The 13216-nt window shown below is 41.1% G+C and overlaps 2 protein-coding genes across 4 annotated transcripts; one reads left to right on the forward strand and one right to left on the reverse strand.

Moving 5' to 3' along the window:
- Positions 1-1509: 1509 nt before the first annotated feature.
- On the forward strand, positions 1510-7901 carry glb1l (galactosidase, beta 1-like). Of its 2 annotated transcripts, none has more exons than XM_085249493.1 (16): positions 1510-1696; positions 2001-2170; positions 2273-2423; positions 3357-3417; positions 3485-3579; positions 3665-3845; positions 3935-3993; positions 4683-4804; positions 5644-5684; positions 5827-5945; positions 6025-6099; positions 6184-6273; positions 6393-6506; positions 6664-6795; positions 6931-7158; positions 7286-7901. In XM_085249493.1, the coding sequence occupies exons 1-16, from the start codon at positions 1628-1630 to the stop codon at positions 7487-7489; spliced, it is 1911 nt and encodes a 636-aa protein (XP_085105619.1). In that variant the 5' UTR covers positions 1510-1627; the 3' UTR covers positions 7490-7901. The 2 variants fall into 2 exon arrangements, with proteins under 2 accessions (XP_085105619.1, XP_085105620.1); XM_085249494.1 differs by having other exon boundaries at positions 1696-1786.
- On the reverse strand, positions 7733-12270 carry ankzf1 (ankyrin repeat and zinc finger peptidyl tRNA hydrolase 1). 2 transcript variants are annotated; one of them, XM_085249491.1, is made up of 16 exons: positions 12186-12270; positions 11683-11827; positions 11478-11599; positions 11303-11405; positions 10992-11203; positions 10779-10894; positions 10500-10653; positions 9960-10182; positions 9762-9860; positions 9472-9639; positions 9236-9382; positions 8840-9122; positions 8614-8725; positions 8356-8523; positions 8201-8271; positions 7733-8084 (listed from the first exon to the last, which is right to left on the reverse strand). In XM_085249491.1, exons 2-16 carry the CDS (start codon positions 11801-11803, stop codon positions 7958-7960), a joined length of 2226 nt encoding a protein of 741 aa, XP_085105617.1. In that variant the 5' UTR covers positions 11804-11827; positions 12186-12270; the 3' UTR covers positions 7733-7957. The 2 variants fall into 2 exon arrangements, with proteins under 2 accessions (XP_085105617.1, XP_085105618.1); XM_085249492.1 differs by lacking the exon at positions 12186-12270 and adding an exon at positions 11942-12082.
- Positions 12271-13216: the final 946 nt, after the last annotated feature.

A 13216-nucleotide genomic window follows, 5' to 3' on the forward strand; every position in this document is an offset into this window, starting at 1 on the left:
TCCGTGTTTAGGCTGTCATTACTGTAAAGTAGATAGAACTGACAAAAAGAGTAAAAGCATGTGGAGAAGTGAATCTATATAACCCTACAAGTGCAGTGATGGGCCTGCAGGCAGATGTAGGATCTATTAACTGAAATTGCCAGGATTAGTGTATACATGTCACATGGAGATAAACTGCTGTTCCCATCACACATCAGTCCATCAGCCACTTAAGAGCTCTTTCTAACCATAATGGAGTGCACACGGGCAGAAAAAGTAGCCTGGAAGCAACTTTGACTTTTCTATGAGTGTAACGAAACACTAGGAAGGACACAACAGCCTCATAGGAAAAAAAGAGTGTATACAATTTAATTAAATGCATGCAAAACACACCAGAATGGCTACTAATGTGTTACAGTGTATGTAAATGGTACAGGCACAGGGCTTCATGTGTTTTACTACAGTAGTTTGAGTACGCAAGGATCAGTACTAATGGATTCTTTTAGTCTGAAGGTAAACTGTAATCATCTGTAATCTACCTTAATATCATTAGTGTTCAGTAATGTCCCTGTGAAACTATGTTAACCAGATAAGACGTCAGTTGCAGCTCTTCATATATTGCAGCGCCATCTAGTGTCCTTAAAGGAACATAAAGTTATAACACGGGTATATTTCCTATCAGATAGCTCCTGATAAGTTATTATTGTAGCACCAACATCGTGCCTGAGAAATTTTCCAGAGGAAATTAAAAGGTTGATTTTTTTTTGTTATTTATTTATTTTTTTAAAGAAGAAAAAAAAAGATAATTCCACTGATGTAGATGTTAGTACTGGTTGACATGCAGTTATCATTCATACCCAGTGAAAAGACACAAGGACACAGAGCTTATAGCTTTAGGAGTGGGGTCCTAAAGCTATAATAAAGCTACCCGTTCCTGAACTGGCTGCTTTGTTATTTTGCCATGCAAAACACAAAGGGAATTGTTCTCAGCCTACATAATACATAGTATGACAGCATGTTGTTAAAAGCAAGGCGTCATAGGGTGGCTTTGGTGGCAGGATTCCCACTTAGCCTGCACAGTTACAGACTTACATACTTCTATTTTGTCGTTTTTGTGTTTTTTGTATGTTCACATGTGTAAATAACCCCAACAATAGACAGGTATACACACAGGAATGCAGTAAAGTTATGTTACTTAGCTACTGTTATTTAAATTTTATAATTTAAAATCTATAACCACATTGAATTTTCGCCTCTGTTTTTAACTTCCAAGTGTGCTTGACATATTTGGATCAAGATTTAATCTTGTTTATTTTTATTTCATTTATAATTTAAGCATTGAGATATTTATAGTATATTAAATGTCTCTATTTATGAGAAAAATAATAACTACTAGGTCTCACTGATAACGGTGATGACAAAAAGGGGCCTGCCAGAACAGGTTTTGAGGCGAATCGACAGACTTTAGGACCCAGCTGATGACTAAATAAAAATCACGTGGTAGTGCTACTGAAGCGGGGAGGACGTTGACTCAATGCTTCCCCCTGTTAATAATAGACTTGGAGTGAGGTGAAAGAAGACTGTATATGTTTGCATCTATAGCTGTTATAGATGTTTTAGGTTTAACCGTCACAGGTAGGCAGCGGACATGGCTGCTGCTGCTGCCTTACTCCTCGCTGCACTGACTCTTGCCTGTTCAGATGTGAATGGAAATTTGGTAAGAATGAAACTAAAGGTTTTTTTTTACAGTAGTTCAGTCAGCTGATCTTTCGTTTTTTCCCCCTGCCTCTCTCTACTTCCTTGAAAGGTTCGTGCAAAAAATATATAACTTTAACTATATATAATTTCTGTAACCTTTTATATGTGCATACATACATAGTTTACCTACAGTTGTTCTCGCAGCATCATTAATAACTGCCCAAGCTGCTACCCAAGTTCAGTCCTGAGAAATATGCAGTGGAAGTTATAGACAGATTATCAGCACTTTGACTCTCATAGCAGTTACCGTGACTATATTGCAGGCCTCTGGAGAGAGATCTTTCTCTATAGACTACAAAAGAAACTGTTTCCTGAAAGATGGGAAGCCTTTTCAGTACATCTCAGGGAGTATCCACTACTCCAGAATCCCACGGTACTACTGGAAGGACCGACTCGCGAAGATGTACATGACTGGACTGAATGCCATCCAAGTGTAAGCCGACCCCATCGCAAACATTTAAATATAAATGTTTTTCAACTGGATTGTTTGTTGGCCTTTATAAACATTGTACATTTACCATGTCTGTATACACAGATATGTGCCCTGGAACTTCCATGAAACGGTACAGGGAGTTCAAAACTTCACAGGAGACAGAGATCTGGAGCATTTTTTGGATCTGGCCAACCAGACGGGTCTGCTGGTCATCCTGCGTCCTGGACCGTACATCTGTGCTGAATGGGAAATGGTGAGAACAGAGGTCATAACATCCACATCCCAAAGGTGCTTTGTTGGATTGAGATATTGAAGTCTGGTGATTGTGGAGAACATTTGAGTACAGTGAACTCAACGCCACCCTATTAAACCACCAGCAGCATTCTGACCTGTTGATACAAGGCAGCATGGATACAAGCATTTATTTTACTTAAACCAAGTTTAGAGCCTACCATCCAGCAGAAATCAGTACTCATTAGACCAGGCGACATTTATCCAATGTTCTGTTTTCCAGTTTTGAACAATCTGCTTATTGTAGCCTCAGTTTCCTGTTCTTAGCTGACAGGAGTGGCACCCGTGTGGTCTTTACATGCCCAACTGCTTAATCTGTGAATCTGTTTTACATGTTCACAGATGCTCTTTGCATACCTTGGTTGTAACAAGTGGTTATTTGAGTTACTTTTGTCTTCCTATAAGCTTGAAGCACTCTGGTCATTCTGATGGGCCAGAGAACTGCGGCTTACAGGTAAACTGTAGTCATGATTATGTTGTAAAATCAGAGTACATCAACCGATCTGGCACCAACAACTACGCCACGTTCAAAGTCACTTAAATCACCTTTCTTTCCCATTCTGGTGACCAGTCTGGTTTTCAGTAGGACATTTTCTCCGTGTCTACGTGGCTAAATGCATTGTGTTGCTGCTGTGTGATTGGCTGATTAGATATTTGTGTTAATGAGCAGTTGAGCAGGTTCACCTAATGAAGTGGCTGGTGGTATATATTACTATAACTGTAGTAGGATGCACACATTTATGCCATATTTCATATATTAAAAATACAAAGTTAAAATGTGTGGAGGTATTTTTTTACACTGCTCTCCAAATCCCTGTGGTGAGATAAAAGAGGCTGGCTAATCACATGATTGCCCACGTTTCTGCCTTCATTCTCTTCTAATTTTCTCTTGCAGGGTGGACTGCCTGCCTGGTTACTTCAAAAGCCAAACATCATACTGCGCTCTGCAGACACAGGTAAAACATGCACCTATGACCCTTTTTGAAATGTATTGCTTTATGAACATTATCTGTTTTCTCCCAGATTACCTGCAGGCAGTCAGCAACTGGCTTGCTGTTCTCCTCCCCAAAGTGAAACCTTGGCTCTATGTTAACGGGGGAAACATCATTACTGTCCAGGTAGAGTTCTAAGTGGGTCGCTATAAAGCTTTTTAAGAGTTAGTGTATTATTATTGGATTTGAAAATATGCAATCTTAAATGCAGGTTGAGAATGAATATGGGAGTTACTACAGCTGTGACTACAACTACATGCGTCACCTGCGCACTCTCTTCCGCTTCTTTCTGGGCGAGGACGTCATCCTGTTCACCACTGATGGAAACACAAACAAGGAAATGATATGTGGGACTCTGGAAGGATTATATGCCACAATAGACTTTGGGACAGGTTGGTATTGTGTGACGGTGTCCAAAGATAAAACATCATCTTCTTGTTCTTTTAGAGATCGTTGTTATTTCTACATGTTCTTTTCTCAGACACCAACATCACTGAAGCCTTCGCCCGGCAACGACGATTTGAACCTCGAGGACCCCTGGTTCGTTACATATCTATTCACTAAACATAATCCTAAGAAGCAGGGGCTGAATATACACAATACACACTCACTGGCCATTTTATTATGTACACTTGTGTATTCTAATGACATTCAATTAAAAAAGCTGCAGAAAAAAATTCTGCTGATGTTTACAGTGGGTGGTGGTGCATTACTAATCAGTTACTTTTAATTTATTGATTGATATAGAAATGATTTAAAACGGAAAAGCTGAGCTCTTTACCTTTCTTCCTGGATACACTTAGAGTAGCTTTGCATGATTCACAGTTCAAAATAATCCTTATGAATCTTTCAGGGTGTTTCTCCATCACCTTCTAAAACAAATCTTTTTTAGGTGTGTCTCGTTCTGGACGACTTCCCCTTTAACAACTTTCTTTTTAATTGTCTTTGTCCCCTTTCATACAAAGACAAACCTCATAATAGGCTCAGGTAGGACAGCTATCTTACATGACCAGCAGGGGTGGAGTCAAAGCAGTTAGAGAAAAGAAAGGCACAGTGAGGTGGACACAATATTTGAATGCAATGCAATCATGTGCAGCACTTCCACCACCTGCTATTATGTCAATAATGTACTATAGTTAAAACCTCTTTCACAAGTAAAAATGAATTTGTAACTCGTTCGTATGATTTCACAGGTATATGTGATAAAACTGTTTTAAATTACGTTGCAGGTGAACTCAGAGTTTTACACTGGCTGGTTGGATCACTGGGGAGATCAGCATGCTGTGGTTGATGCTCAGAAGGTCAGCAGAGTGCTAGGAGAAATGCTAACCATGGGGGCCAACGTCAACATGTATGTCTCCACAAACCCCCAAATCTTCCTCTCTGTAGAAACACATTCAAATAATAAAACTGTGTTAGTATACTAATGTAAAAGCCTGATCCAACAACCACAACAACTGGTTTATTTTCCCAGCTTATGAGCTTACCTGCAGTATCAGTGGCATGAGTCATGTTTGAATCCAACTGAAGATGCGGATTTTCATACCTCTCTTTTAAATTACAGCGAAAGGCCACTGTCCATTTACAGCTACTCATTTCCTACTTCATGCCTTTGTCCTTATACCATACTAGAGAACCTTTGCATGATCCAGAGTTCAAAATATTCCTTATTTACTTGAATTTACTGAAACAGGAGGTAGGTGGGAAATCTGTGATCACAGCCAGAGCTGTGCCTGATGGAGGGATTCCCACTCATATCATACAGAGCCAAGACTAGCCTTTGGCTCAAAAGTGTTACACTGATCACACATTAGAATCTTTAACACGGTGTGGCATGACAGGCCTTCTTTTTTGAAATGTTTGAACTGGATTAAGCTGACAGATTAACAGACATAAGGAGAGGTAGATACTTTTACTGCCACCTGTTTTATTCTAAAATGGGCATCGGTGTACAACCTCACTGTGACCCTGTGGGGATAAGCGGTTAAGAAAATGGACGGATTATGTTTTCTTATAGTTTTCGGATAAGCTAGGTAAATTTGGCTAAAAGGACATCACAGTGCCACTGCAATCAATGTAATGATCGTTGGGATCCTTTAATTTGGATTAAATAAAAGCCAGCAACCTCATCCTTTAAGACACCACTGCTAATTTCCTCTGATATTACACTCTACGTCTCTTTCTTCTCAGGTACATGTTTGAAGGAGGAACAAACTTTGGCTACTGGAATGGTAACTCATTGACAGAATCTCAGTATTCATTCATTCATTGTCTCAGTGCCAGATTATATCACAGTTTTCATGTTTTAGAGGCAGATAAAAGCTCAGTTTGCAGTTTAGTGATCTCTAGTAACGCTCTGTTGTTCTCACTAAGGTGCTGATCATGACACCAGGTTTCGCTCAGTAGTCACAAGTTATGATTACGACGCCCCGCTGACTGAGGCAGGAGACCCCACAGAGAAGCTCTTGGCTATTAGAGATGTCATAAAGCAGGTAGAACTGATTGAACAGCCACCTGCTAAGGCTGATGTCCTGATTAATGCATGATTAATTCATCACCATTTCCCATCAGTTTAGAGAGATTCCCTCTGGCCCCATGCCACCAGCAACTCCCAAGTTTGTCTATGGCTTTGTGACCCTGCAAAAGGTAGGATCAGTTCAGGAAATTAATCCCAATGTCAAGAAATATTTTTAAAAATGTTCAAAACTCAAAAAAGTGTCACTTTAACAGGTTGGGGACATTAGTGGCCTGTTGAACACCCTTTCACCTCTGGGACCAATCAAATCTCAGTATCCTATTACGTTTGAAGAGGTGAAACAGGTATGGGGTGTCTGAGGGAAACAGTGGGGAGAGCATTATTGTAGAAACACTGTAACTCTTGAACCATGGAGAACTTCTAGACTGTTGTGTCTGCAACCTGTGTTGTCTATTGTGTTCAGTACTATGGATACGTGCTATATCGGACCACACTGCCGCACAACCTCTCAGAGCCCACACCACTTATCTCTCCACTGAATGGGGTTCATGACCGTGCATATGTGTCCGTCAATGGGGTAAGGCCTGACTGTGAACTTTTGTTGATGTCCTCGTCAGGGGAAAAACGTTGTAGGTTAAATCTGAGCTTGTTTGTCTGCGTCAAATTGTGAAGTTTCAAATATAAATGATGTTGTATCCGTTCACGCTTTTGGAAACATACAACCGTTTGAACAGGTTTTCCAGGGCCTGTTAGAGAGAGACACTGTGCTGGTGATGAATGTCACAGGACAGCAGGGGGACACACTGGACATCCTCGTAGAGAACATGGGCAGGGTTAACTTTGGCAGCAAGATCAATGACTACAAGGCAAGGCAATTAATAGAGCAAGCAAGCAGAGTACAAGCATTTAAAAACATACATTTCCCTGCAGCTGTTTGGAAGTTGCAGCAAGTAAAACCATGGACTACGGGTTTTAAATGGTAAATATTGTGTGAATTTCAGGGCCTGTTGAGCAACTTGATCCTGGGTAAAGATGTTCTGACTGACTGGAAGATTTACCCTTTGGACATTGACGGAGCCGTTACTGGTGGATGGCCTCACGGCAACAGCCGAAAGTCTGACCCTGCTCCTCGGAGAGAACCTACACGTGGACCAACCTTCTACATGGGGACTTTGCAGCCCAACGGCTTAGCATGGGACACTTTCCTCAAGCTCAATGAATGGACTAAGGTAATGCTGACTATATTTGGGGACATTCTGGACCTGGCAGACTTTATTCTTTTGTTTATTTACCCCACGTTTCTAGCAAGGAATAAAATAACTGTATTCTTCTGGATGTTTCTTTTTCCTTCATCAGGGTCAGGTTTGGATTAATGGTGTGAACCTGGGACGATACTGGCCAGCCAGAGGGCCTCAGCAGACTGTCTATGTCCCCGGACCCCTGCTTAGCACCACCCTGCCCAACAACATCACGGTGCTGGAGCTGGAAGGAGCTCCAGGACACTCGAGGATTCTTTTTATGGACCGACCTCAGCTCAACATCACGCCTAAAAAGCTTTGACGGAGCCCACTGAATTTTGAAGTATTACATTTTCTTCACATTGCAGCTCTAAAAATAATTATCAGTCTAACTGAAGCACAATAGTACTCTGAACAAATGATCTCACCTGAAGGAGCTGCTACACAACAGTATTTCTATGGCATATGAGACAATCTGATGTCAGCAGTTTTAATTTTTGACACAGAAACACTAAACACTCAATTACTTGCTGTTACAATATTCACCAAGCCTGTGCAAAAGAAATATATGCTGACTGTTGTTTTTAATTATTGCTTTTCTTTTTGCCCGATTACAGATGCTGTAAATAAATTGTACATTGATTTTATTACATACAGTATATGTATCCGAGTGTCTAAAATCACCTGCCACAATAAAATTAAGGCAAGTCAAAGCCTAAAAAAAGCCAAATTAACCAGTACTTTTAATGAGGTAGACTCCTCTCCAAGTAAAATAGTTCCTAGATGGACACTAGGTCTTTCCTGGAGGAGCATTTGCTTTCCGATGCATTTGAACACAGCGGGGAGTACAAAATGAATAATCCAGGTACTGAAAAGGGATCTTCCCAAGCAGAGACTCCCCACACAGCCAGCACCTCCTGTTGACAAAGACAAACCCACAGAAGAGTCACACCGTATTTCAGTGCAGCTTTTAAATAACTTGCTATTACATTATGCATTAGCTCAGCGAGAGGATGGCTCTTGAGAGACGTACTTGATATTAGAGATGCTGGCTCCTGTTGCAGCAACCTGCGCTGCAAATCTCTTCTCTGCTGCCAGAGCTCTCTATAATCAATAAGCCAAATATGAACATTTCCAAAAAACAGCCTCTTACAAGGAATCAGCTGCAGACCTTTAGCAGTAACCTACCTTTTCACGATCAGTCAGAGATACAAACTGCTTCTTTTCCTCTGCCTCCAGCTCTTGTTTCCTCTTTTCCTCTTTCTGCTCTTTTTCTCGCTGTTTTTTCTGGGCCTTCTGGGCCTTTTTCTTTTCCATCTTTTTCAGTTCAATCTCTGCCGTCAGCGGCCCAGGGATCTTTAATTGCACAGGAGTAAGACACTTAGTCAAATTACCAGCTTCCGTTTAATGCAATACATGTTCAAAGGTGCACGAGTTTAACCTTACCTGGGCCTTGCTGTAGTCGTATTTGTCGGGATTATCCCCCATATATTTCCGAAAGACGTTTCTTGTGTCTTTGTCAGGGGCGACGATGTACGGTGTCTGCCCTTTATTATCCCTGTAAAGGAATAATGTAGAGATGGTAATTAAACCTGGGCAAGGTTTCACTGTGTTCACTTCAGCTGCTACACAATCACACTTTTACAACGCTTGACGATAATATTCTTGATACCTGCAGGAGGGGTCTGCTCCTTCATCTAGGAGGAGGCCGATCGCTGCCTTTTGTGCAGCAGCTGTGGCAACATGCAGTAATGTGAACCCTGAAGCATCAATGGGTTTATTGAGGAGAGTATGAGGACTTGAGGCATCAGAAAGTTTGCTCTCCAAATGCTCTTGACCCTCTGACTTTTCCACAGGGAGCTGGAGGAGTGTGCGCAGAGCTTCCACATCCCCAACCTTGCAGGCAGTAAAGAGTGCATCCCTGAGGCTATACTCACATGACTCTTCAACAACATCTATAAAGAAAGAAAGCTTAATGTTGAGTTTTCACACTTGAAAACAATGCATTACACAGCTTTTGCAAGACTGAGAAACAAGTGGAAAAATATAGATTTAAACCCCTACTCACCATCCACTTGTTTCTTGCTCTGTACCTTCCTTTTCCTCTTGCTCTTTGACTGCACTTCTTGAGGGAGATCTTCTACTGGTGTAGCCTCTGGCAGTTCCTCTTCTTTACCTTCTGCTTCTATGCTCTTTGGATTGGTCCCAAATGAATCTGGTATTTCATAAATTTTGCAGAACAATTGAGTAATAAACTAGCATGCCTTGGATTCCACCTGCGATGAGATAGTTGATCAGATCTACCTTCAATTGGAATTTTAGCTTCCTCCTTCTTTCGTCTCCTCCTCCTTTTGTGCCTGGAGGGATGGATTTCACACTCCCTGAGGTCCAGTGTTCCTAATGTCATTTCCACCATCTCCAGTTGGATCTCCCCACACTCTTCTTCATCAGTGCTTTCGCGGTTTTCTTCAGCTGATGCAAGCAATAAATTTGCAGTCAGGTTTACTAAGTTTAACATTATTATTTGATGCTATAGTTTATCCACCGAGGTCAACAGAGAGCTTACAGACCATGTTTAAACATCTTAAACCTACCTTTCTCTTGATCTGTGTTTAGTTCTGCTGTGGGTTTAACAGCTTTTTTCCACAGCTTTTTAGTTGGACTGAAGACTGCAGAAATGTCTGTGTCTTTCCCTGAAAAAAAGATATTACTGATTGTGCGATAAATATACCTAAGCTGCATAAACATGTGCAGGAGACATGTTATTATTTCAAGCACTTCGTGCTTCTTACCATACACATGAACAGTAGAAAGGACCTCATGTACCCTCTGTACCTCTCGAAAAGTTGCCCTGCGTGTTGCAAAGGGGATTGTGCAGATCCTGGGATCTTTTTTATCAAGGGGACCTCCTCGACCACCAAAAAAGATAGTTTTGTTGTAGCTGGGAGCTCGTATGAATATTTTAGAGGCCCCTTTCAAGTGTTCGGCCCAGGTTACAAGAAGGTCCTGAATGTCCTGCAAAAAGTTAAAAAAATTTAAATAAAAATCCAGGTTAACAAAAAATAAATAAAAAAAGAATACTACGTCATCCTATGAGTGAGGCAGAGAATTTAACCACATAGCCAAAACGAAATACTTGGCTCCATGGCTACACTACCGCAACCTCACAAAAGTACATGATCTATTCTTGGAGGAGAAAAACTAATGAATCAGCCAAAGGAATCTTGAGCTTTTATAGCCACTGTTTGAAAAACATCAACCAAACTTTATGAAGAAGAACAGATAAGGCATGGCTTTCACTCAAAAGGCGATCTGATGGAGCGCAGTATGACCTTGACTAGCGCCGCCTCATTGTGTCGTCGCAGTGCAGCTCCTGCAGATTTTGGTGCGTGACTGCGGTTCTGAGAATCTCTGAGTCCCTGGGCAGTGCCTCGTTTTGCTCGCACTGTGTATCGGTGGAAGGTCTTGTGCAGAAGGACTTGTTTTCTGGAACATAAAATACATTGTGCTGGACGCTTCACATCTCTGTGAATCGGCTGTGTTGTTGTGCTTTAAATTTCAGCCATAATGTGTAATATGAAAGCATACAAAGCAGGGAAATAAAAAATTACCCTTCAAATACAACACCAGCAAAATGACCTCCACCAGTCATGAGAATGACCCACGTAGTCTTCTTTGTTATAGCTTTCAGAGAGGATCCTGCATCGTGTTCGTCATCCAACTGAAACTTTTCAGGAAAAATGACAAAATATTAAATTATATAAATCTAAAGTGGTTTTTTTGTTTTTTTAACAGATTATAGATTTCATTGGACTGATCCTCACCTTTCCCTTAAGTATGCAGCGGTAGACTAACAGATAATCTCCCACTGAGTTCTGGAAAACCAACTTGCTGGAGAGCCGACCAGCTGTTAAAGGAGTTTCACCTGAGCTCTCCATGTCTTTGTCAGAGACCGTTCTGCTTTTAACTCCAGCATCGCTGTCCGAGTCTTCGTCCTCTGAATCGGACTCTGAGCCCGAGATACTTGATAAGTCTCCTGTAAAGTGACAACAATAGGTCAGTTGTTCCAACTGCTTCAGACCTTTTTTTCCTAGTTAAACTCCATCTTAGATGTGTATTACTCCAGTTTCCTCACCTGCACCCGTCTTCCTCTCAAACTCCTCCGCTGTGAGGGGCGGCAACATGGCCATCTTTTGTCTCAAGTTGAACCGATGCCAGTCAAGCTTGTAGTGCTCCCTCTGCAACACAAAGTGCATGTTCAGGCACCGGTTCTCAATGCATGAACAGATTGTAGAGTACTGCGTGGTTACCTGCTCCTCGCGGTTAATAAAGGGACATCTGCAGGCTGAGCAGACCATCTTCTCAGACACCTCTTTAACCAGGCTGGACTCGCCTTCTCGCCTGTCATCTTCAGCACTTCTATTTTCCACACCTGTGTGAGGAAAGACATTTATTCAACGACTGAATAAACTGGGCATCTTTTTCCCCACAACATCATATGTGTTCCATACATACAATCTGAGGCGAGGTCAATAATTACACCCTCCTTTAGGACGGGGTTCACCTCTCTCAATCCAAAAGCCTCATCATTCAAGCACAAATCAAAGATGGAGCGACAATCTTTGCGGGTAGTCATCGTTTGCTGGTTGGTTTATCTCATCTGTAATGGAAAGAAAGAGAAACCTGCTATAAGCTGTAGCTGGCGATCCCCTAAAATAGTGTTTGGCTGGGGCAGATCCACGACAGTTAACTGAACCAGATCATTAACACTTACTCTCCTGCACGAATCATAAGAGCAGCTGGCAACAACCTCAAGCCTATATTTATAGTGACAGTTTTGATCTACAAGGCTAACCCAATTTTGCTAATGTAAACATAAGTGTGTGCTCTTTGAACGACACGTTCAGCCACAATCTATTTAAAACACCGACTCTGTCCACTTCCTTAAACGGGACTTTAAGGACATTACAACTACTAAAAGTTACAATGAACTACTGGGAAAATAGTAAACGACTTACCATAAAAGGAACTGACAAAAAGCTGAGCCAACCTTAGGGTAACATGTGATTACGCTGACATTTCTACGGAAGCCCAAGAGCGTCATGAATGCTTCAGCGAGTGGCGTTCAAAGACCAAAGGTTGTAAATTAGCCGATCTTTCCTTTCAAACTGCTTTCACCGCGTTTCAGCAACGTGCATATATCACTGCAGACATTTACATGACAGATTACACTATTTATTCAGTTCATACACAAGTTTTCTTTATAATTACTAATAGTTTACAAACGTAGCCCACCAGTACTTAAACAAAAGTACTGATGGAACTTAAAACGCTAGTTTGTGTTTTAAGAATAAAAAAAACAAACAAAGTTGACTCTAAATTACATAAAACAGTTACCGGTAGTTGAGTTAATCTGCCTGATTAATGGTAAAAGGCGATTACAGACACTTTATTAGGTACACATTTTGAACCGATCATTGACTATGTATAATCATAATTAATCGGCCAATCACATGAGACCAACTACATCTAGATACGTTTCAAAAACCATCCAGTGAGCGTCAGTCTTCTGTAAGAAAATGTCTTGCTGATACCTGATGTTAAAGGAGAAACGCCAAATTGATTCAAGCTAATAGCAAAGCAATGATAATGACTGGTTACAACCAAGGTGTGCTAAGAACAGTAAACTAAAAATAGTTTGTACAGGATAATCAAAATTCTGCTGCAGCATCTGGATATTAGGGCCAACCAGAGCTTGCTGTAAACAACACAAAGAGCTGTTTGTGAGCCCAAAGAGTCAGCCGTTGTTTCTGAACCAAAAACAAAAATCCTGCTCAGTACAAAAAAAAGAAAAGAATTCCTTTCACTGTCTGGTTTTTTTATAGACAGCATTTCCTGAAGAACATATAGCGTGACTGTTGAATGATTTTGCAGCTTGCTCTCAGCTGTGGCAGCCTGGTTGCAGCTGCTGAAGCTGTCATCAGCATGTGCATTTAACCAGCTAAGGAACTTAGGATTGAACATGTGTTTGCTATAAGTGAGAGCATGT

Source organism: Mchenga conophoros, linkage group LG16 (assembly GCF_057382185.1).
Source record: "Mchenga conophoros isolate Kocher_MC1m ecotype Shallow Benthic linkage group LG16, M_conophoros_male_GT1.1, whole genome shotgun sequence".
In the NCBI taxonomy this organism is placed as follows: domain Eukaryota; kingdom Metazoa; phylum Chordata; class Actinopteri; order Cichliformes; family Cichlidae; genus Mchenga; species Mchenga conophoros.